At 34.1% G+C, this 25,945-nt stretch overlaps 2 protein-coding genes across 3 annotated transcripts; one reads left to right on the top strand and one right to left on the bottom strand.

Moving 5' to 3' along the window:
- Window positions 1-5,141: 5,141 nt before the first annotated feature.
- LOC139515607 (nicotinamide N-methyltransferase-like) lies at window positions 5,142-15,663 on the bottom strand. The gene is made up of 3 exons (XM_071305224.1): window positions 15,382-15,663; window positions 11,199-11,406; window positions 5,142-5,738 (listed from the first exon to the last, which is right to left on the bottom strand). Exons 1-3 carry the CDS (start codon window positions 15,530-15,532, stop codon window positions 5,309-5,311), a joined length of 789 nt encoding a protein of 262 aa, XP_071161325.1. The 5' UTR covers window positions 15,533-15,663; the 3' UTR covers window positions 5,142-5,308.
- Window positions 15,664-17,028: 1,365 nt separating this feature from the next.
- Window positions 17,029-24,639, top strand: LOC139515606 (uncharacterized). 2 transcript variants are annotated; one of them, XR_011662811.1, is made up of 3 exons: window positions 17,029-17,215; window positions 17,485-24,331; window positions 24,601-24,639. XR_011662811.1 is itself a non-coding variant. In XM_071305223.1 (2 exons), the coding sequence occupies exon 2, from the start codon at window positions 18,068-18,070 to the stop codon at window positions 23,960-23,962; it is 5,895 nt and encodes a 1,964-aa protein (XP_071161324.1). In that variant the 5' UTR covers window positions 17,029-17,215; window positions 17,485-18,067; the 3' UTR covers window positions 23,963-24,639. The 2 variants fall into 2 exon arrangements, 1 of the variants encoding a protein (XP_071161324.1); XM_071305223.1 differs by having other exon boundaries at window positions 17,485-24,639.
- The last annotated feature ends 1,306 nt before the right edge of the window (window positions 24,640-25,945 follow it).

Here is a 25,945-nt window from a genome sequence, read left to right as displayed (position 1 = left end):
TATGAATGGTCCTCTGGTAGTAATAGCTACACTTCCTCGTCTAAACTTTATATTGACAATAAATCGTCTTCCGTTTCTTTCATTTTATGATTAATCTTACGAATAAACTTCAAGATGAAGTATTTATATAGTATTTCTTTTTCTTGATATTTGTATGAGCACAGTTTGTGAACAAGTTAATATTTTCTCAAAAGCATCTAGTTGTTGTATGACATCTGTATGTAGTGACTTTGAAAATGACCACCTCATTAGAAATTCTGTAATCGCACTGAGCACGTGCAAAAAGAAAATCATGTTTGAAGAAAATTGAACATATAAGTGGAAGGAGTAAGGTAGTTTTAAACGATTTAAAAGAAAATATGCAATACACATCTGTAAAGACAAAGTTGAATCCACAAATAGGAACGCTTGGAAAATATTTAGAAAAAAACCCCACCCAAATAAACATATACTTTTTTCTCAAAATCAAAGCTTAGTTGGGGTTACCTCTCTGTATTTATTGTTTATAAAGGTCATGATCGTTATACTTCGGCCACAAAACACGAAAATTAATTAACAGCCAACGCTATGGATTCGTAATAAATGATAAAAACACGAAGAGACCTAGTTACGAATATATGCATGCATTTGGTTCAAAATTTCTTGTACATTATAATCACCAGAAACTTGTTTCATATGACTTTAAATTTTCTTTGCAATGGCTAGTAATATGTACAAAGAAGGATAACTTTGATCTTCTAGTAATTCCAAACTCCATTAAAATTAGATGTGTATAGTAAGTAAAAAAGATTGATTGAGATTATCAAGAGATAAAAAAAATACCACGTGGACACAAGGATCAGAAATATTCATACTCTAAACGTTACAACCGCATATGTTATTTTCTTAAGATAGGTGTTCACATTCTATTAAATGGTTGCTATCTTGTTATACCTGATGTATGACTGATTGATGGCTGTTAACTCTATTTTCAGGACTCTTTGCTATATAATGGCGGCTAGTTTTTATTTATAGCTATAGAAGAAGCAAGACTACTCGGCGAGCAACACCTACCTTCCACAGAGAAAATGTTGAGTTGAGTACTCATTCGAGCGCAACTAGCACAATCGATGTTCGAACTAACAACATTGGTGTTAACAATCTAGTGATAACTGTATACTAGTGAGGCCCCTCATGAGGGGGGTCCTAGTAATCACATAATCACCATTTTTTTGCCAATATAATCACATAATCATTAAATATTTGCTTATCTTTGGTAATCAAATAATCATAAACTAAAAATACAGTCCTAGGTAATCAAATAATCATGAAATATTTGGTTTAATAATCAAATAATCATTAAAAAAACGGCCAAGTAATCACATAATCAAAAACCCCATGAGGGCCCTCACTAGTATGAACTATTTAGACTACTCGACAACCGAGGCCAACAAATGGGAATAAGTTAGTTTACGTCGTGAGCCAACAGTTAACGGGGAATCAAAATTCGCCTTTAGTTCACTGTTAACAGATTGCTTTTCTATTAACATTTTGTAGTTACATATTTGGATTTTGGACCAGTGTTCCCCATTTCCATTCTCAATTTTATTTGGTGATTGGAGTCTCTTTTTATTCTGCCCTGACAGTTTTATGGTTAAGAGCAGATTTATAATGTTTATCATAATTTTGATTACAAATAGATTATTCAAGGATATTTTCTATTATATAATCCGTAAGTGATGAGAGGCTTTTTGAATATAAGTAACTACGCATGCTTGTCCAAAGATTCTTTGGTATATGAAAATTACACTAAATAAACTTTGTGCGTCCAAACCTTTTTCCGGATTAACCTTCACCAGGAACGCTCAAACCAACAAATCTTATAATCAGGGAATCTCCGGGTCTTAGTAGCCTTGTCAAATAATAATCAGGGAATATCCGGTTCTCATAGTACTAGCCTTAAAAAATAATGAAAAAATAGTATGCAAGGAAGATAACCTTATAGTGTGGAAGAGATGTTGTTTGGGAAAGTTCGTCTGAATTGGCACCTGTAGATCTCATCATTCTGAACATTTTGGCTACAGTATAAACTGACCGATTTTCTCCATTCATAGGCTGTTTTCAAGATAATAGACAAACTTGCATTTTACCCCTATGTTCTGTTTTTAGCCATGTCAGCCATGTTGACTGGCAAACGGGGTCATCGGACATATTTTTAAAACTAGATATCCTAATGACGATTGTTTTAATTTTGCTCAGTAGTTTAACAGGAGAAGATTTTTGTAAAAGTTAGCGATGACGGACGACGGACGCCAAGTGATGAGAGAAGCTCACCTTGCCTTTTTAGGCCAGGTGAGCTAAAAAGTACTTATCTGCACGTCCTTCGGTTATAGGTTTTTGATAGGTCACCGCTACCCAGCTGTGTTGAGAAAAATTGTTGAACTTTTTTAACATTCTGAACCTTTTGATGTTACATTAATTTAGAATTGGAGCCGCGTCACAGGGGATCAATCATGGTATAGAGCCGCGTCACAGGGGATCAATCATGGTATAAATGAGTAACCGTTTAAAAGTAGCGAAGGTGATCGTCATGTGCATTTAAGCGCTACTGTAATATCAGAATTTAGTGGTTATTTAACATCTTCTTTATTACCATTTTTGTCTTTTTCGTTAAAAATTCACATGTCAAACATTGATATTCTCATGTTAAATATACATTCATTTGTGTATGCTTCAACTTTTATACCATTATTCTCTATTCATTATACTTTTTGCCCATTATTTTCTATTCTTTATACTTTTTGCCCATTATTTTCTATTCTTTATATTTTTTCTTTATACTTTTTGCCCATTATTTTCTATTCATTATACTTTTGACACCTCATTATTCTACATTGTTGATTTCTTGGTCTATTTTTCTCAATTCTTTATATATTTTGCTCATTATTTCCTAGACCGTAAACCCTAATTTACACCATCATGAGTATGCATATATATGTAGGACTCAAATCTATGGCGGGTTCCAAATCTATGGAAGATTCCTAATCTATGGCAAATGTGACGTCATGCCATTCCAAATCTATGGCAGATTTTTTACAATCCTAATCTATATATATATCTGTTGCATTATCAGTATGAAATATTCGGTTATGCATTTTACTTTGTTAATTGTCAATGCCAGTGGTCCATTATTTAAATAAATGGGGAATGTGTCCATGGGACACAGATGATGCCCCCGCTTGCATATAACGTTATAAAGGGGCATAACTCAAGAACTGTAGAAGTGACGCTTCCTCAAGTACTTGATCTGAGTTTTGTGGTAATACGCATTGTTTATCAGTTTCATAACATTTAGTTGGGGCAAACTTAAGTTAGAGAATAAAAATAAAATCTCAGCATTTTTTCCATTTGTAAAGTGGCATTTCTCTAGAACAGTAAATGTGACGCCACCAAAATTCAAACTTGATCTGTGTTTTGTGGTAATACGCATTGTGTATAAGTTTCATAACATTTGGTTGAGGCAAATCAAAGTAAGAGAACGAAAAAATAAATTCAGCAATTTTTCCATTTGTAAAAAGGACATAACACTAGAACGGTAAAAGTGACGCCACCAAAATTCAAACTTGATCTGTGTTTTGTGGTAATAAGCGTTGTGTATAAGTTTCATAACATTTGTTTGAGACAAACTAAATTTAAAGTTACAGAATGAAAACCAATTTTCGGGACGTACGGACGGACGGATAAGGGTAAAACTTAATTCTCCCTCCGTTACGGCGGGGACATAAAAAAAGATATGTGGGGGTATACGTCACTGTTCTTTATATCAATTTAGACTTGTTTATTATATCATTTGAAAATATAAACGCGTTTTGTCTTATAATTTGAGATTTACTGATAAGCAACGCACTTTTTAGAGATACAGATTCACTAAATATGTTAAGATAAACAGCAGCGTTTAAGTTTAGGAAGGATGTGTTCACGTACATGTATTTTCCGACCAAAGCTTAATAGTCAGTCAAGATATGTAAAACAAATTATTTATATTTCGCCCGCTTTTTTATCAAATTCGAGAACAGTTTCATCCTCATTCCAAACTGTTATTCTGTATCCTTAAAGCAGTATTTGGCACTTTTGGCAATATCATGAAGTCCAGTTTTTATTGACGGAGGAAATGGGGGCGTATGACATTCGCGCCGATTTTTAAAATTGTAATTCTTTCATTTGCGCCGATTTCATTTTTGCATTTGCGCTGATTTTATATTTGCTCCTAATTGCATTTTCAGTTTAACACAGGTGAGTAAATGCTTCTACATGTACTATACCTTGGAAGGTAAATTAGTAAAATTTGGTTATAAACGTTGTTTACTTATGTTTAAGTTACGTATGTTAAAATGCGAACTCTAGAAATGCCCACTTCAGTACGTAAGCAAGAGAAAGAACAGATGGACTTCGTTATTGACAATAACGACAAATATACAAGAGACGTTATCACAAAAAAGGAATGGATTAGATGTGTTGCCCATAAGCACTCGGCAAGAACAGATTTATGATTTTAATGTATTCCGTTTTTATGGATTTTAATGTTGTAAATAGATTTTTACTTTGTGATTTTAGTATAAACAGAGTGCTTTTATCTTAGGTTGTTACTTCTTGATTTGAAAGTATGTGAACATAGTGCGTTTAAATGAACTTAACCTGCTCGACATCCTACTTCCACCTCCCCGTGGTGAGCAGAGGACAGCAGTCTTATAAATATCATGATTGACAATTCATATCATTTGTACAACTAGCTAACGGAAGAAGTCAATAATTATAAATGAAAAATAACATTCACCTGTAATTTACCTGTAAAAAAAATCGGCGCAAATGAAAAGACAAATCGGCGCAAATGAAAGAAAAAATCGGCGCAAATGGAATGCAGATCGGCGCAAATGCAAAACGCCGGGAAATGGGGGTGCCTGGCAGGAAAACTGACAATCCTATCGATCTCCTGTAACCTGAATATGAATGATTGTTTTCGCAGGTGAAATCGTTTTTTTTTCATTTACCCCCCCCCCCCCCCCTTAAAAAAAGCCGTTCAAACATAATTTTCCACATTAAATAGCAAAGATATAACCCTTATAATTTGGAAAGACTTGTTACAAATCAGAATTTATACCATATTACTAATTATATTTATCTAATCTAAAGTCTAGTTTGTATGGGAAATATAATATAAATTTTGTTGTCAAGTGCTAATTGTTTTGACATTCGCTGAGAACTAATTTGTGTCAGTTTTTTCGGACTCGCTTCGAACTGTGATACTTCAATTCTACAATCGATCGAATGTTTAGACTTTCACAGCATGCATTACAAATGCTTTCTGGAAATCCGAAAATTCAGCCTCCTCTGCAGTTCGTGGCGGAGGAATATATTCCTTCCAAGTCTTTATTTCAAATCCATTTGTTGTATATGCTGTTTTTACTTCAGACTCTGTTATTTTCAAACATCGAAAACTGAATTTACCAACTCTGTAAAATGTTTCTTCTAATACTCCGACTACAACAAGATGACAGCCATGGGCCATTAAACTTCCAACATACTGAACGACTTTGATGTACTCGTGAACATCTTTGCATGCTACTTCAAAACAAAGGCTAGAAACAATTATATCAGGGTAATCATTCACAAGATGTATTGAAGAACATTGTGTCAGGTCAACTGGAAGTATTGCGCTGACTTTATTACGAATCTCTGCAAATCGTTCAGGAACTGTCTGGCTAAAATACAATTGAAAACACATTATAGAGAAATTTCACAAATTTGGAAATAGAAAATGCAAAATGTATCTTAAAAATTAGATATTGTATTTTCATTAAAAAAAACCGACGAGAAGTTTTACGCAACATTTCACTACACTCTCAATATGTTCCGAATTTTACATGTACATGCTAATGTATAAGCCACACAAAACATTTTGAATGAATTATTTCCTCCTTGATATATTCATGATTATCCATTCGTGTAAAAAAAAAAATCACATTTTATGCTTAAAATTATATGTTATTTAAGAACTGAATTCAAATAAAATAAATCCCAATATGATATGCACATTGATTCTAATAGATTTCAAACACTTTGAATAATATTCCAAATGAAAATATATTTGTAAGACTGCTATTTCGCGATGAAGCTGTAAATTGAATTTGAAGTTTACCGTCATGTTTTAATTTCAATAAAAAATGTCTATATGATAAGTATGGTTGCAGGGGCGGATCCAGTCATTCTTAAAAGGGGGTTCCCAACCCCAAAAAGGGGAGGGGTCCCAACCCAGGATAAAGAGGGGGTTCCAACTATATGTCCCCATTCAAATGCATTGATCGTCAACAAAAACGGGGGTTCAACCCCCCGTAGCCCCCCCTATGGATCCACCACTGAAATACCAGTAGTTGTTGCTACAAGTATGCAGTAGTAGCAGATTTCCAAACGTATCTATCAACATGAGTTCAATCTTATCCTGATTTTCCTTTATTACTATATTTCGTTAAGGTTACAATATATGAATCAGATTAATCGTTTTTGTGAGCTAACAATCATTGGTGTTGATAGATATAAAAAAAAAAAGCGTTCGTGTTGTTCAGTCTTAATATATATTTGATAACACAGCGTTCATGTTGTTCAGTCTTTATTAGTTAACCCAAGGTTTATGTTGTTCCGTCTTTATTAGATAACACAAGGTTCGTGTCGTTCAGTCTTATTAGATAACATAGGGTTCGTGTTGTACAGTCTTTACTAGATAATACAATGTTCGTGTTGTTCAGTCTTTATTAGATAACACAAGGTTCGTGTCGTTCAGTCTTTACTAGATAACACAAGGTTCGGGTTGTACAGTCTTTACTAGATAACACAAGGCTCGTGTTGTTCATTCTTTATAAGTTAACACAAGGTTCGTGTTGTACAGTCTTATTAGATAACACAAGGTTCGTGTTGTTCATTCTTTATTAGATAACACAAGGTTCGTGTTGTTCAGTCTTTATTAGATAACACAAGGTTCATGTTGTACAGTCTTTATTAGATAACACAGGGTTCGTGTTGTCCAGTCTTTATTAGATAACACAAGGTTCATGTTGTACAGTCTTTATTAGATAACAAAGGGTTCGTGTTGTTCAGTCTTTATTAGATAACACAGGGTTCGTGCTGATCAGTATTTCTTGGATAACACAAGGGTCGTGTTGTTCAGTCTTTTTTAGTTAACACAAGGTTGTGTTGTTCATTCTTTATAAATAACACAAGGTTCATGTTGTTCAGTTTTTACTTTATAACACAAGGTTCGTGTCGTTCAGCCTTTATTAGATAACACAAGGTTCGTGTCGTTCAGTCTTTATTAGATAACACAAGGTTCGTGTCGTTCAGTCTTTACTAGATAACACAAGGTTCGTGTCTTTCAGTCTTTATTAGATAACACAAGGTTCGTGTCGTTCAGTCTTTATTAGATAACACAAGGTTCGTGTTGTACAGTCTTTACTAGATAACACAAGGTTCGTGTCGTTCAGTCTTTATTAGATAACACAAGGTTGTGTTGTTCAGTCTTCACTAGATAGCGTAGGGTTTCGTGTTGTACAGTCTTTATTAGATAACACAAGGTTCGTGTTGTTCAGTCTTTATTAGATAACACAAGGTTCGTGTTGTACAGTCTTTACTACATAACACAAGGTTCGTGTTGTTCAGTCTTTATTAGATAACACAAGGTTCGTGTTGTTCAGTCTTTACTAGATAACACAAGGTTCATGTTGTTCAGTCTTTATTAGATAACACAAGGTTCGTGTTGTTCAGTCTTTACTAGATAACACAAGGTTCATGTTGTTCAGTCTTTATTAGATAACACAACGTTCGTGTTGTACAGTCTTCACAAGTTAACACAAGGTTCGTGTTGTTCAGTCTTTATTAGATAACACAAGGTTCGTGTTGTACAGTCTTTACTAGATAACACAAGGTTCGTGTTGTTCAGTCTTTATTAGATAACACAAGGTTCGTGATGTTTAGTCTTTACTAGATAACACAAGGTTCATGTTGTTCAGTCTTTATTAGATAACACAAGGTTCGTGTTGTACAGCCTTTACTAGTTAACACAAGGTTCGTGTTGTTCAGTCTTTATTAGATAACACAAGGTTCGCGTTGTACAGTCTTTACTAGTTAACACAAGGTTCGTGTTGTTCAGTCTTTATTAGATAACACAAGGTTCATGTTGTTCAGTCTTTACTAGATAACACAGGGTTCGTGTTGTTCAGTCTTTATTAGATAACACAAGGTTCGTGTTGTTCAGTCTTTACATGATAACACAAGGTTCGTGTTGTTCATTCTTGATTAGATAACACAAGGTTCGTGTCGTACAGTCTTATTAGATAACACAAGGTTCTTGTTGTTCAGTCTTTATTAGATAACACAAGGTTCGTGTTGTACAGTCTTTACTTTATAACACAAGCTTCGTGATGTTCAGTCATTATTAGATAACACAAGGTTCGTGTTGTACAGTTTTTATTAGATAACACAAGGTTCGTGTTGTTCAGTCTTTATTAGATAACACAAGGTTCGTGTCGTTCATTCTTTATTAGATGACACAAGGCTCGTGTTGTACAGTCTTTACTAGATAACACAAGGTTCGTGTTGTTCGGTCTTTTTTAGATAACACAAGGTTCGTGTTGTACAGTCTTTACTAGATAACACAAGGTTCGTGTTGTTCAGTCTTTATTAGATAACACAAGGTTCGTGTTGTACAGTCTTTACTAGATAACACAAGGTTCGTGTTGTTCAGTCTTTATTAGATAACACAAGGTTGGTGTTGTACAGTCTTTACTAGATAACACGAGGTTCATGTTGTTCAGTCTTTACTAGATAACACAAGGTTCGTGTTGTACAGTCTTTACTTTATAACACAAGCTTCGTGTTGTTCAGTCTTTATTAGATAACATAAGGTTCGTGTTGTTTAGTCTTTATAGGTTAACACAAGGTTCGTGTTGTTCAGTCTTTACTAGATAACACAAGGTTCGTGTCGTTCAGTCTTTACTAGATAACACAAGGTTCGTGTCGTTCAGTCTTTACTGGATAACACAAGGTTCGTGTCGTTCAGTCTTTACTAGTTAACACAAGGTTCGTGTTGTTCAGTCTTTATTAGATAACACAAGGTTCGCGTTGTACAGTCTTTATTAGATAACACAAGGTTCGTGGTTTTTTTTTATTACTAAACACAATGTTCGTGTTGTACAGTCTTATTAGAAAACAAAAAGTTCGTGTTGTACAGTCTTTACTAGATAACACAAGGTTGGTGTTGTTCAGTCTTTATTAGATAACACAAGGTTTTTGTCGTTCAGTCTTTATTAGATAACACAAGGTTCGTGTTGTTCAGTCTTTATTACTTAACACAAGGTTCGTGTTGTACAGTCTTTATTAGATAACACAAGGCTGGTGTTGTTCAGTCTTTATTAGATAACACAAGGTTTTTGTCGTTCAGTCTTTATTAGATAACACAAGGTTCATGTTGTTCAGTCTTTATTACTTAACACAAGGTTCGTGTTGTACAGTCTTTATTAGATAACACAAGGCTCGTGTTGTTAAGTCTTTATTAGATAAACAAGGTTCGCGTTGTACAGTCTTTATTAGATAACACAAGGTTCGTGTTGTTAAGTTTTTATTAGAAAACAAAAGGTTCGTGTTGTGCAGTCTTTACTAGATAACACAAGGTTCGTGTTTTTCAGTCTTTATTAGAAAACAAAAGGTTCATGTTGTACAGTCTTTACTAGATAACACAAGATTCGTGTTTTTCAGTCTTTACTAGATAACACAAGGTTCGTGTTTTTCAGTCTTTATTAGATAACACAAGGTTCGTGTTGTTCAGTCTTTATTAGATAAAATAGGGTTCGTGTTGTTCAGTCTTTATTAGATAACATCAGGTTCGTGTTGTTCGGTCTTTATTAGTTAACACTAGGTTCGTGTTGTACAGTCTTTACAAGCTAACGCAAGGTTCGTGTTGTACAGTCTTTACTAGATAACACAAGGCTCGTGTTGTTCAGTCTTTATTAGATAACACAAGGTTCGTGTTGTACAGTCTTTACTTTATAACACAAGCTTCGTGTTGTTTACTAGGTAACACAGGGTTCGTGTTGTTCAGTCTTTACTAGATAACACAAGGTTCGTGTTGTTCGGTCTTTTTTAGATAACACAAGGTTCGTGTTGTTCAGTCTTTATTAGTTAAAACAAAGTTCGTGTTGTACAGTCTTTATTAGTTAACACAAAATTCATGTCGTTCAGTCTTTACTGGATAACAGAAGGTTGTGTTGTTCAGTCTTCACTAGATAGCGTAGGGTTTCGTGTTGTTGAGTCTTCATTCGATAACACAAAGTTCGTGTTGTTGAGTCTTTTTAAGATTACATAGGGTTTGCGTTATTCAGTGTTTATTAGGTAACACAGGGTTCGTGTTGATCAGTATTTCTTGGATAACACAGGGTTCGTGTTATTCAGTCATTTTCATATAACAGAGGGTTCGTGTTTAAACAGTTTAATTTTGAAAATAATTTAGTATGGGTGTTGCCTAAATTTTTGTTAGGACTACTTAATAATTTACAAGTTTTACAACAGCTTAATACAGACATGGACACCATGACTGAGTTGGGTAATGAACACACAAAACATGGGCGAATAGAAACCAGCGTCCCAAAAAGGGGGGAAAAACAACAGAAAACAATGATTTGTCCGCACTGTCGAAATTTGTCAGCCTGTGAAAACTTATGAAAACATAAGATCCCCAGACCAAATCAATGATGATACCAGCCAAACAATGTTGGCTACTGTGCGTTAGAAATCCTAGGGGAAGAAACGTGATTAAAATTCAGTGATTTCTTGAAAACATTTATCTCCCTTTGACACCAAACAATTTTCATATACCAACGACTTATACAATTTGTACTATCTTAAGATTAGACGAAGAAATGTTCCAGTATAGCTTTGGGGCACTACGTTTAATATCGGTGTTAAGCAGGTTTTGTTGTGCTACATATTTAGTTTTCTGAGCAAGGTTATGCTGAATTGTGTTTATATTTTATTATCGTTATGTTGTGTCAAATTTGCTTCTTCTTTGCCAATGGAAATATTTTTATTCTCGGTTTTTATTGCTCCTTGTTTAGATCTTCAATTCCCTTTTTTTTTAAATATACTACTCAGTAAAGTTTGAACAAACTAATACTTACTGAAATTTGCCACCTTCAAGGTCAAGTATAAATTTGCATAATGCACTCCCGGTCTGTGATTTGTTATCTTTCCAATGCTGTAAGGCGTCTCTATTCACTTGAGAATAATCTGACAGTATTATCTTTTGTACATATGGACATGCACTAATGACAGAGTGAATTGTTGGCCCTGTGCCAATGTCTAATAAAGTGTTTCCACGGACATTGCCTGTAACGAGAATGTGCATATTGAATATCAACTAATACAATTTGTATGATATATATCTACCAGAGCACGATTATTATGATACATAAGATATATTTGGAAATTAATAAATATTATTTTTAATCTCGATCTTAATATTTGTGGACCACTTACATTTTTTTGTACTTAAAAAAACTTCAATGAATAAACAAAAAAGGGATACTTGGTTTGTTGAGTTACGGAAAGAGTTTGATTTAGTGTGGCGATCGAAGAGCTTTGTTTCTGAAACTTCTATCGTCAGGAAACGGTAATCAGATAATTAATATAATTCATATAATTAACTGCAGTTATTTTAGAAAATATCAGAGTTACCAATTCAAAACTGTTTTGCTGATAACCGTTATATAAATATATATAAAGGAATTTGCCAGGGGAACATTCTAGTCACACCCTGTTTAAGCTGAATATATTGATAACTATAAACATTTACACTATGAAACGATTGCCAACCGTTAACCCTAGATCTTCTTGGTTTTCGAAGCCACGTGTTCCCATATAACTTGTTAATCTTGTCAGATTCGAAAGCAGTTCTTCATTGGAGCTCACCGTTATGAACTTTATTTAAGTAATACTACTGCTACCTTATTTGTTTCTTTCTTTGATCCGACAGAAACTTAAGTATAAAGAGGAAATTTGTAATGTATGAACATTTACAGATCTGCAATTGTTAGTGCAAACAATTTTTGTTATGTCCCACTTATTTAACTTATAATAGTTGCAGACAAAAGTGCTTCCAACAAAATGCACTATCAGTTTTATCAAAATTAACTAAACTAATGAACTGTGAAAATAACATTACTCCTAGTTCCTATACTGGGAATAGTTATCAAAAGTACCAGGATTATAATTTTATACGCCAGACGCGCGTTTCGTCTACATAAGACTTATCAGTGACGCTCAGATCAAAATAGTTAAAAAAGGCCAAATGAATACAAAGTTGAAGAGCATTGAGGACCAAAATTCCAAAAAGTTGTGCCAAATACGGCTAAGGTAATTTACTCCTGGGGTAAGAAAATCCTTAGTTTTTCGAAAAATTCAAAGTTTTGTAAACAGAAAATTTATAAAAATGACCATATAATTGATATTCATGTCAACACCTTAGTGCTGACTACTGAGCTGGTGATACTCTCGGGGACGAAACGTCCACCAGCAGTGGCATCGACCCAGTGTGTTTAGGGATGAATCATCTCATATGCCAATTCTTGTATAGGTCATTCAAACTCAAGGAATTTCCCAAATTTCACGTATGTAAACAACGTTGTTTACGTTACTTCTACGACCAAATGACGAATTTGTAAGTATATAACATTTAAAAGGATAGAGAATGTAAACGGGGAATGTGTTAAAGAGACAAGTTGAACCCTCACAAAGAGCAGAAATACCACAAGCCCCCCCCCCCCCCCCCCCTGGATTTTTAACATAGACATAAAATCAAGCACTTCAGCTGGACTCAAGCAATTATGAATACTAGTTCAATGAAATGAACGACAAACTTTACTCCGAAACATACAAGTGAAAAAATAAATGAATAAATAAAAGGCTAACAAAGGCCTCAGGTTCCTGACTGTGGCCAGACATGGGCCAGGCACAAAAATGAGACAATGTTAAATATGTCGCAATCATTCCCCTATACCACTACCTGTTGTGGTTTAGACAAACACACAGCAACACGCACATTATAACTAAGTTTAAAAGAATTCCGAGTCTGATGTTTGAATATGTAATTGATTTAAAATTGAATATCAATTATTTCATTATAGTAAACTTCAATATCTATGCTATCACCCATTTTTACCCCCAAATCCCCTTTGGAACCTCACTTAATGTAAGCAGAGTCTTGCATATTGAGTTTACCTTTTGATATTGTAGATTTAATAATGGAAGGAGTTAGCAACAGAGACAGGTAATGTCTTTTTAAAACTAGACTCAGCCCCGGATAACTCATGAGTTGACAAAACGATATGGCTGTCGTAAAAATAGCTTTGTATAATTATAACTTTTAGTAGCAAGACTGCAACATTCGTTTTGGTCGATAATATTGTGGAGATTAGTAATTCTTGTGTTTCATTGAGCATATGTTCCATAAAATTACTTTAACCATAATCAATTGACTTATCTATATATAAAATATAAAAAAAAATACATAATAACCAAAAGTTTATTGTTTGTTACTGATATAAGTGGTGTTTTGATCTTTATTTTAAAAGTTAAAAGTTGCAGTTGTAGGGAAGCCAATGAGCACGGGGTTCGTAATGGTTAAGTTGAGGTTATCCCTTTAATGCACATGATCAACATTTTGTTGACCGTTATTGAATATCTATGCTACTGTTAACCATATACTGTATATATATGTTCTGATCGCCGTAGCAACAACCGTGTTTTCTACTCCTCAATTGTAAAATCTTCAAGTCTTTACTTTTCATCAGTAATATAAAAATAAGGAAATGTGGTTTAGGGGTAAATTCAGTAAATACATATACGTCATCAGGAACCGCCCATTTGGGGGGGGGGGGGGGAGGGGGGGGGGGGGGGCTTTCTATATATATATCTTTATTCTCAATAAACCATCATTTTGACCAGGTATAGAGAAATACATATATGTACAATATTTACAATATATACAATATTTAATCAAAACAATTAGTACAAGATATCTTACAAAAAATAACAAAGGTGGTATAAAACTGAAGTCATGTGCTCTTCTGATTGGAAGATGATGTTTGTAAGAAATATTTTTTGATAGATGGATCAAAACTAGAGTTAAAAGAAATAAAAAAAAATGAATGCTGAATGTACCTTTTTCTTTACTACAGGGTTGAAAAGTAATGGGGGTCAGTAAAGGAATTAAGTGCGAATCGACAGTGTTTGTAAACGAAGTCATGTGAATGCCCAAAAATGTTTATATTGTTGCAAAATATAGGGCTACTTTTGTACTTTCATGAATGATATATAAATTTCAAAGTTTCTGATTTCTAAAGGTAAATCAGATTTAAATTTAATTCAAGACATATTAGATAAGCATTAAAGTCAATGGGAGTTTTTTTTTACTGAATTTACATGTACCAGTACCCCTTTAATTGCCTATGATACAACTGTCAACCCAAGTTAAAAAAAAGTAGATGTAAGCATTTATAAGCCACTGCACAGCATCTAATAACGAAAAAAAACCCATACCGTATAGTCGGCTATAAAAGGTCCCCACATGAAAAATATGAAACAATTCAATTGGAAAAACTGACCGCCTAATTTATCACAAAACAAAATACGAAAAACTAAAATAACAGACATGAACCATTGACAACCACTGAACTACAGGCTCCTGGCGTAGTACATACATTAAAAGAAGGTGTCGGGGTTACACATGTTAAACTATATATAGTATAGCATTAACTTTTCAGATTATCTGTGTCAGTTTCTGTTGTTACTAAATAGTGAGAGGTTTCGATGATTTGTGTTATACTGCTAAATGTCGATTCAACCTCTATAAAGTTCATCTTTGTTGTTCTTAGATTAATGGTATTTAGATGTTCTTCACCCTAATTAACAAATTACAAAAAAATAATATTCAAGATCATGTGCATTATCTATTGGAATACACTGTGCAGGTTTAACCAATATTTGCACCATAAGGAAATGCCGACGTCAAGTCTCAAGTAAGGAATATATATGACAGTTGTTTTCAATTGGTTTAATGTGTTTGAGCTTTTGAATTTTATTGAAGTTCGGTATTTTTGTTATTTTACTTTTGTTGTCTCCCTTTTCCTATATAATTTTAGTTTATTGTAATTTTTCAATAAAAAATCATAACAAATATTTATACACTTTACTTCAAACTGTAACTATTCTGCTGATCCGGGCGTCTTGATTTTGACAAATGAAAATTATTGGTGTTGTTGATGTGCACATTATTAATATTCTTAATAACATATTTGTTCTTACCAGATTTGAAAATATCGTGCAATGCCGTTAATATAAAGGGCAAAAACTGTCCTACTTCCTGGCACCCATCAACTTCAGAATAATATGCGCCAACAAACCAATTGGCGTCAAAGTCATTAGAGTAATCGGAACTTGGTATCAACTTCGCCATAAGTGAAAACTGCTAATTTCTATATTTAGATCGCCTCGCTCCTTGACCACCTATATCACTTATGTCTCGATTTCCTAGACAACAACAAATGGAAGTTTTTAACGACCTTGACTGGCTATAAAGCCCTTGCACGGTCGGTGATTACCTAGAGACGCGTGAGATATTATTATATAAGGATTCACCTGTGTGTATCAAAATTAAATACGCCCCCTTTATTTAATCTCTAGGATTATTGCTATATAAATACACTCCATTCTTATGATTTGATTTAATAACAGTACATCAGTTTATTTTTAAACACTTCCACGCCTAGATACAGTCAATGGAAAGTGCGATTCGAAAAATCCGTGTCTAATGTGGAGTAGCGATATTTTTCTTTTGTAAATGAGATCCATTGTGTTGAATTATCATGCGAATGTTAAAATTTGTTTAAATAAAACAAAACTCATCAGTAAAATATTCGCATATTTTTCTTAAACATATAGACGTACTAAGATCAAAGAAAAATTTCATAAAATAGCGATAAGATAATAATGCTATTTTTCTGATGCAGAGGAGTCCTTCAGCTGCCCCTTTAACAAATTCGTATACTAGTTCAGTGATAATGGACGTCATACTGAACTCCAAATTATACACACGAAACTGAAATTAAAAAGCATACAAGACAAACAAAGGTCAGAGGCTCCTGACTTGGGACAGACACAACAATGCGGCTGGGTTAAACATGTTTTTTAGATCTCAACCCTCCCTCCATACTTCTAGCGAATTTAGATTAAACAAACACATAGCGATACGCACAATAAAACTCAGTTTAAGAGAGGAGGTCCGAGTCCAATGTCATATTAGGAAACAAAAGAAACTAAACAAAATGACAATAATACATTAATTAACAAAGGACTACTAGCAGTTACTGACATGCCAGCATCAGATCTCAATTAAACTGATTGAATAATTATGTCTTCATCATATGAATATCAAGCACAATATCTCCCGTTAGGGGTTTAGTATCATACCATCATAAAATATATGAGAAGAACATAACCTGTGTCATGCCAATAACAGGTTTTAGAATAAATGTGTTTACTTCGGATGCAAAGACCCTATAAGTGAATCAATATAAAAGCCAAAATATGCAACCTTTAATCACCTGACAACATCATCTTAATAAGTCTGTTTAAAGGTTTTGTTAGCTTTTCGGGTGATTACTGACATTTTGTGTTCTGTAAAGAAAATAATCATAAAAGATTGGATGCGAAATACCTGGACGTATAAGATGCCTGCATGTTAAGTTATATTTTTGAATGATGTCCTTGTACCGATGATAAAATTTAGTAAATGTTTTTACTAGTTTGTTTATCGAAAACGCTGGTGTTATAACTTTTCAGTAATACAAAAATTTCTCTCGCTACACTCTAATAATGTTGTTACATACACGAGCGAATCGTACAAGTGGAGATATATAAACACCATACAAAGCATTGAAAGTCAATTGTAGCGGCCAAATTTGAGAACAAAACCATTGTTGCCTATTGTTGTATTTTTTGGTAATTAGTGATATTCTATTTTAAGACAAGTTACTTTCCCTTTACTTAAATGAACCCCTTCAGGGAATTTGCACGAAACGTGCTTGGTGAAAATCTTAGATTATGATGAAAATTAGGAATACCAGAGTCAACCAATATGGTATGTTTCTTTTATTTATTACAGATAAATTATCTTTCGTGTTTAAAGTTAGAAATTTTGAGTTTAATTGATTTAAAACCGATGAAAGTTGAACTTGATAATTTGGCAATTATTTACCGTAAATGTTCATGATATTACTTTTTTGAAAGAGAACAAGTGTATGTTACTACCGTAAATGTTATGATAGATGCACTTTTGTATTGTATTATAATTCACAAAATGTTAGTTTTGATAGTAGAATTTAGTGTGTTTTATCTTTTATTTTGTAGTTAATCTTTTCGTACCTGAATAAAGAGATTTGAACGGAAGGAATTAGTATTTATTTGGTATAGACATCATATCATTAACATATTGACATGGATTTAACAGAAAGCGACAGCAAAGCTACTAAAGATGAAAAAAGTGCAAATATAATAGACACAAATGTAATTGAAGAAAGTGCAAATATAAAAGACACAAATGAAACGGAAGAAACGACCAGTACGACTACATGTAGTTTGGAATCAGAACATGTAGATGGTGCCAGAGCAAGAACATTATCAGAAAAAGGACAACAATACGAATTTGATAAGCTTGCCCATAGTTACGGTGGCTTAAATCGTCTTTCTGAAAACATTATTGATCTAATAGCAGGGTTCGACACTAACGGTAGTCCGGTAGTCCGGTGCCCCCCTAAAATCTAGGAGGACTACCAAAACATGGTTAATCAGTAGTCCTATGGACCACCTGGAAATTTGTATATGGTCTGGCTATTTCAATGCTAAAAATTGACATAAAAGTCCTCCCAATTATGTTTACATTTTACAAAGACAGTGATGGCATTTGGAAGAACGTAAATTTTATATTGTTATTATGAAAGCACTTTTGAGATCCAGATTTCAGATCAGAATCTTCACAGTGTTTATAGCAGATAAAGCACCATATGATACAATCAAAGGGAAGTATTCAATATGGATGGACAAATATGAGATGTTCTTAGAACAACACCAAAACATTATGCCTAAGATAGGTCATGAGGAAGACAAAGAATCATATATGATGGTTTTCCAAGAAAGAGATGAATCTTTACGCGAGATCAAGAGATCAATAGAAAATTATTTCAACGCTATCCGCGAAGAAAATAAACAAACACTGAGGTCAAAAAGTGTAATTAGTAAACGATCATCACTTTCAAGATCAAGTTTATCATCACAAAGGTTAAAAGAAGAACAAAAACGAGTTGAAGTAGAGACAACATTGGCAGCACTTAAAAGAAAGAAAGACATTGAGTTAGCAAAGTTAAAATTAAAATTAGAAGAAGAAGAATTGCAACTTGACACCGATATCGCTATAGCAGATGCAAAAACAAAACTATTAGACAAGTATGAAAATCTTGAAGTTGAATCAAATAGTACATGTAGTACTCACGTTTCCAAAGTACAATCAAAACCAAAGAAATCTGACACTGCACAAAAAACAGCTGTGAATTATAACGTAATGGCTAAACCGTTTGTACCAAAGAACGAGATAAAAGAAGTACTCGAAATTAGACCAGTTAAAGCCCTAAAGGTCAATAAAATTATATCTACCGCAAACAACACACATTTGCAAGAACCTACAAATGAACATAATACGACTGTGATATCCAGCATTAAACATGATGAAAATATGAACAATATTCAGGCTAATATAGCGGAAAATAGTATGTCTGCAGTAGTGAAACACTTACGAAAACCTACACCTGATATTAAGAAATTTGGAGGAAACCCTTTAGAATACAGAAAGTTTTATAGACAATTTCAAGCAAGAATAGTTGCAAATACAGATAACGAGGAGGAGAAAATGACTTATTTGGAACAATTTACATATGGCGAAGCAAGCAAAGTAGTAAGTGGATTCAGTCATTTAATAGGTGAACATGCATATAGTGCAGCAATCAAACAGTTAGAAGAAAGATACGGAGATACAGGAGTTATTGCAAATGCATTCATTAAAAGAGCACTAGAGTGGCCTACCATACAAGCTGGAGATTCAAAGTCACTTGATGATTTCTCTTTATTTTTTATTGAATGTGAAAATGCAGCTGAAAGCATGGAAGCTATGCGTATTCTTGAATACTCCGAGAACATTAAACGACTAATGATTAAATTACCATTCTACTTTCATGATCGATGGAGAAATGTAGTTATGCGAACAAAGGAAAAGAAAGAGTCTGTAACATTTACACATTTTGTGCAGTTTGTTAAACAGGAAGCTAAAAAGGCCAATGACCCAACTTATGGTAATATAGCGGTTTCTGCAAAACAGAATAATACAAGAGACCAGAAGGCTAAAAATGTGACTGATAACAAATCGAAACAGACTCAAAGGATGAGCTTTGCCACAGATGTTAAAAACGAACATGATAAGCATGTAAATGAACTGAAATGTACCTACTGTGGAAACTGTCATAAATTAGAAGATTGCAAAAGCATACTATCTTTGAGTATTAGAAACCGTTATGAACATTTAAAGAGCAAAGGTCATTGTTTTGGTTGCCTAAAAATAGGACACAGAACAGTTAACTGTAAAATGCGAGCCACATGCCTCATTTGTAACAAAAGACATCCAACTTTACTTCACGACAAAGACAAAGTACCAAGAGATGTTACACCAATGAAACAGAGTGAAAGTTCGACAGAAGTGGAAAACAAGACTAGCGCGTGCACAAGCTATTTATCAGATAACAGCCAAGTAGGGGCTGGAGATATGTCATGTGCAATGGCTATAATACCAGTAAGGGTAAAACTGAAGAATAAAGCACCTTGTGTAGAGACATACGCATTCTTTGATTCAGGAAGTAGCGTGTCATTCTGTACAGAAAATCTGTTGCACAAGCTAGGTGGAAATGGTAAAAGAATGCAGATTACACTGAATACCATGGGTGAACCGTATAAGATGACAACTTATGCAGTTTCTGGATTACAAGTATTTGACCTAGAAATGAATGATGTTGTAGAACTTCCAAGAGTCTATACAAAGGATGAGATGCCAGTTTCAGTGGAACACATTCCGAAACAAGAAGAAATCTCGAAATGGAGTCACTTGTCGGGAATTAAATGGCCTAACCTTGATGCTAGTATTGGACTTATGATAGGCAATAATGTCCCAGATGCCTACACACCATTTGAGGTAGCAACAGGACCAAGTGGATCCCCACATGCCACACGCACTAGATTGGGATGGATTATATGGAACATGATACGAGAATGTACAGGAACTAATAAAGTCGTTAATCGAGTAGAGATGTCTGCGATTCATGAAGAAGAGCATTCAAGGCTTAACGAGTTAGTTGAAAAATCTATGAACTTTGATTTTCCTGAACGCATTATAGATGACAAGAGAGAAAACTCAGTAGACGACAATTCTTTCTTAGATTATGTGAATAAGAATATTCATTTTGAGAAGGGACAGTACTACATTCCGCTACCCTTCCGTGACAGCAATGTGAAACTGCCGAATAATGCTTCCCAGGGCCAGCAGCGATTGAGAAGTCTTAAGAACAAGTTTATCAAGAATCCTAAATTCAAACAGGACTATACTGATTTTATGGACAAACTGTTAGAAAGAGGTTACATGGAACACGTCCCAAAGGAACAGTTCAGCAGAAACGATGGACGAGTATGGTATATCCCGCATCATGGTGTTTACCACAGTCAGAAACCAGACAAAATTAGAATTGTGTTTGACTGTTCAGCTACAAATATGGGTGTGTCTCTGAATAAACAACTCTTACAGGGACCAGATCTCACTAATAACCTACTAGGTGTTCTCATAAGATTCCGTGAAGAGAAAGTTGCAATTTTAGGAGATATAGAAGCTATGTTTCACCAGGTGAAAGTGCCACCACTTGATAGAGACTGTTTAAGATTCTTTTGGTGGCCAAACGGTAACATGGAGAATGAACCGGAACAGTATAGAATGACTGGGCATTTGTTCGGTGCCACATCATCACCAAGTTGCTGTAACTATGCGCTAAAAAGAACAACTGAAGACTTCGGTGAACATTATGACAAAGAAGTAGCACACACAATAACTAAGAGCATGTATGTTGATGATTGTCTTTCGTCATTATCGACTGACGTTGAAGCAATATCGTTGATAAAGAACATAACTTCTTTGTGTGAAAAGGGTGGATTTCATATGACAAAATGGATCAGTAACAGCCCACTCGTAATTAAATCGATACCAGAGGAGGAGCGTGCCAAAGAGGTCAAGCAGTGGAGTCTTGAGGATGACCTCCCGGTTGAACGTGCACTAGGTGTGCAATGGTTTATAGAGACTGACACTCTTGGATTCAGAATTAAGTGCAAAGAAAAGATAGCGACTAGAAGAAGTATTCTTTCAATCACTAGTTCAGTATACGATCCTTTAGGAATTATATCGCCGTACGTGCTGAATGCGAAATCTATTCTACAGGGTTTGTGTAGACAAGGGTTTAGTTGGGATAAAGAACTTATAGGACCTGATTTAAAGAAATGGAACGATTGGTTAGATCAGCTTTCTGACCTTGAGAACGTGAGAATAGACAGGTGCTATAAACCTGAAAACTTTGGAAAGGTTGTTTCATCTCAGCTTCATTGCTTTTCTGATGCTAGTGAAATTGGCTACGGAATGGTATTTTATTTACGCCTTGTTGATGATGAAGGTATGATTCATTGTTCTTTTGTACTCGGCAAGTCTCGGGTAGCACCATTGAAAAAGGTAACTATACCTAGGATGGAACTTACAGCCGCAACACGAGCAGTAAAACTAAGTAAAGTAGTATTAGAGGAGTTAAACTACAGCATAGACAAAACATTCTTTTGGACAGACAGTATGTCAGTATTACGCTATATCAGCAATCAGAATATACGTTTCCACACTTTCGTTGCAAACCGCTTAGAAATCATTCATGAAGCTACAATTGTTGATCAGTGGAAGTATATAAATACAAAGCTTAATCCCGCAGATTATGCATCTAGGGGAATGTCAGTTTCAAAGTTTGAATCCAACCCAGACTGGTTCAATGGACCAGAGTATCTTTGGAAACCAGAAATAGAATGGCCAGAAGGGCACATAGACAAGACTATTATTGATGAAGATAAAGAAGTGAAACGAGTCGTTAACACTACAATATTGTCAAGCGAACATCACGGATTAGATAGACTGTTCTCTCTATTCTCAGAATGGAAGAAACTGAAGAAAATAAATAGTTGGTTATTTATTGCGTTGGACAACTTTAGGAAACTCGTTAAGGAAAGAAAACAAATAAGAAACAGACGTCAGTCAGAAGGTGAGAACTCAGTGGATAATCAGAATGAACGAACAGTTAGAAAATCATTGAACGGAGTAACGAAAGATGTTCAGATCACTTTACCGACAACTGAAACTCTTAATAGATCAGAAATGGCTATCATTAAATATGAACAAAGTGTTCACTTTGAAGAAGAAATACATGTACTTCAAAATATAGACCGAGGTAAAGTGTTAAAGAAGTCATCTAAACTCTTCAAACTTAATCCATTTATAGACGAGAATGGTTTGTTAAGAGTAGGAGGAAGATTAGAGCGTGCTGAATTACCGTATGATGCGAAACATCCAATATTATTACCGAAAGACTCTAACATTTCAAAGTTGATCATTGAAGATATTCACCGTTCAGTAGGACACTTGGGTAAAAACTCAATTCTGGCGCAACTAAGGCAAACATTTTGGATTATTGGTGCTACCTCTATGATTAAAGGAATAGTATCAAAATGTGTATTCTGTAGGAAGTACTGTGCACCATTTGTTGACCAAAAAATGGCTAATTTACCAAAGGAGAGACTTATATCCGATAAACCACCATTTACGATGGTTGGAATGGACTTTTTTGGACCGTTTCAGATCAAACAAGGAAGAAGTTTAGTGAAACGATATGGGGTTATCTTTACTTGTCTCTCCATCCGTGCCGTTCACTTGGAAATCGCACATTCTATGGATACAGATTCTTGTATAAACGCAATCAGACGTTTGATATCTCGCAGAGGAAAGCCAGAATTCATAAGATCAGATAACGGAACAAATCTAGTTGGAGCAGAAAGAGAAATGAGAGAAGAAATAGAAAGATGGAACATAGACCAGATAAATAATTTTATGCTTCAGAAAAGTATAAAATGGGCATTCAACCCTCCTGCCGCGTCACACTTTGGAGGCGTGTGGGAGAGATTAATAAGATCAGTAAGAAAGGTGTTATATTCTGTCATGCAAGAGCAGAGTCTTCGATTGAACGATGAAAATCTGAATACATTGTTTTGTGAAGTGGAAGCAATCTTGAATAACCGTCCGATTTCTGAAGTATCTGAACACGTAGACGATTTAAAGGTGCTTACTCCGAACCATCTTCTCTTATTAAGACCTGGCGAATACTTTCCTCCAGGAACTTTTTGTAAAACAGACAATTACGTAAGAAGACGTTGGCGACAAATACAATATCTAGCAGACATTTTCTGGAAGAGATGGACTCATGAGTATTTGCCTTTATTACAAAGTAGGCAAAAGTGGAACTCTGAAAAGCGAAACTTGAAAATAGGAGACATTGTATTGATCCAGGATAATACACCGAGGAATCTTTGGAACTTAGGAAGAATCATTGAAGTACTAAAGGACAAGTCAGACAATGTTCGTATAGTGAGGCTAAAAACATATTCAACAACATTATTACGACCAGTCGCAAAGTTGTGTTTGGTATTAGAAGCTGATATTTAGAGTCATAGTTTGAACTAGTCATGTTAGAACAGTAACTTGTGTTTGAAAGTACTTTGTTGTATAAATGGACTATATAAAGGTTTAGTTATTGATTGTCACTTAAATTGGGAAATTATTTGGCCTTATTATAATTTTTGATAATTGAGTTCTTTAAGACCACAATTAAGGGGCTGGAATGTAGCGGCCAAATTTGAGAACAAAACCATTGTTGCCTATTGTTGTATTTTTTGGTAATTAGTGATATTCTATTTTAAGACAAGTTACTTTCCCTTTACTTAAATGAACCCCTTCAGGGAATTTGCACGAAACGTGCTTGGTGAAAATCTTAGATTATGATGAAAATTAGGAATACCAGAGTCAACCAATATGGTATGTTTCTTTTATTTATTACAGATAAATTATCTTTCATGTTTAAAGTTAGAAATTTTGAGTTTAATTGATTTAAAACCGATGAAAGTTGAACTTGATAATTTGGCAATTATTTACCGTAAATGTTCATGATATTACTTTTTTGAAAGAGAACAAGTGTATGTTACTACCGTAAATGTTATGATAGATGCACTTTTGTATTGTATTATAATTCACAAAATGTTAGTTTTGATAGTAGAATTTAGTGTGTTTTATCTTTTATTTTGTAGTTAATCTTTTCGTACCTGAATAAAGAGATTTGAACGGAAGGAATTAGTATTTATTTGGTATAGACATCATATCAATGAAATATGATTAAAGTTACAAAAGCAAAATAATCTCCATAATTATGGTATGTAAACGTGTGCATTAATACCCTAAAATTAATTAGCAGTAATGTTTTCGAAAACATTTACTAAATGAAACTTTTGTCCATTATACGTTACGGATTAGTAATAAAAATGTAAAAAAAAAAAATACTCATAAAACTAAGTTAGTGTGTGTAACTGCATAAACATCTTAATGTTCATAATAATCATATGACATAAATTAATCTTTGAATAAATAAAATACTATTAATTTACAATATATAAAAATAAGTACATTATTTTGCCTGAAATGAATTTCATTTATCATTTTAGATAATATAAATTTTATTTCATTCAAATGTAAATTTGATTATTTTTTATATAAAAAAAAAATGGTTATTTATAAGAAAATGTTTCAAAAACATTCAAATTTTATGGAGACTTATAATTCTTTCGAAGCAATACACATAACTATAGACGAATTTCTTATTCTTTTCATAGTTGTATAAAGTCATGCAAGTTGTATTTGAATAGACCAGATGTTAACCCAGGTGTTTTTGGAGTTCCTCTATATTGCGTTGCTTTCCTTGTTATGAAAGAGGGGCAAGAGATACCTGAGGAACAGTCAAACTCATAAATTGAAAATAAACTGACAACACCATGTCTAAAAATGAAAAAGACAAACATAAAAATAAAACTACACAATAAACAGCATAGAAAACTAAAAACTGAGCAACACGAACCCCAACAATAACTGGGGGTGATCTCATGTGCTCCACATGTGGCACCCATCGTATTGCTCATATAAAAGTTATATAGATTTGATTGACATCGTAATGAATCATGATCATTATTGTAAAGTAAAATGCTAAAAAGAGCATTCTTAAAATGCTCCGAACATCCCCATGCATGATCGACGCTTTCTCGTAAGAATAAATCTATGATCTCTAAATCAGCCACCAATCAGTCAATCTAATTTAGCATCGCGGCAGTACAATCTTTTTGTGCTAACGGGGCGTAAAGCTACCACCAATCAATCCATCAAATTTATATTTAACTTGTGACTCTCATGTACCGTTTGTTTACAACTAATTACACATACAATTGCTATTGTTATAAGATTGTGATGAGCCTACGATCTTCAAAGTCGATATTGAAGATGAAAAGTTCATACTAACAATTCTGTTATATTGTAGTCATGCTTCATTTACTCAGTTTGAATAAACAAATACAAATACATACGACATGCTTGTTTAACGAAGACAAA

This window comes from Mytilus edulis, chromosome 3 (assembly GCF_963676685.1).
Source record: "Mytilus edulis chromosome 3, xbMytEdul2.2, whole genome shotgun sequence".
NCBI lineage: Eukaryota > Metazoa > Mollusca > Bivalvia > Mytilida > Mytilidae > Mytilus > Mytilus edulis.
This window is presented reverse-complemented; position numbering and strand designations above follow the sequence as displayed.

What these genes read in the sequence shown, in the direction of transcription:
- LOC139515606 (XM_071305223.1), top strand. Translation starts at nt 18,068, where the DNA reads ATGAAAGCACTTTTGAGATCCAGATTTCAGATCAGAATCTTCACAGTG.
- LOC139515607 (XM_071305224.1), bottom strand. Translation starts at nt 15,532, where the DNA reads ATGGCGAAGTTGATACCAAGTTCCGATTACTCTAATGACTTTGACGCC. An exon ending in GCACGATATTTTCAAATCTG is followed by an intron (nt 11,407 to 15,381) that starts GTAAGAACAAAT and finishes TTCTCGTTACAG; the next exon opens with GCAATGTCCGTGGAAACACT. An exon ending in CTTGAAGGTGGCAAATTTCA is followed by an intron (nt 5,739 to 11,198) that starts GTAAGTATTAGT and finishes ATTGTATTTTAG; the next exon opens with CCAGACAGTTCCTGAACGAT.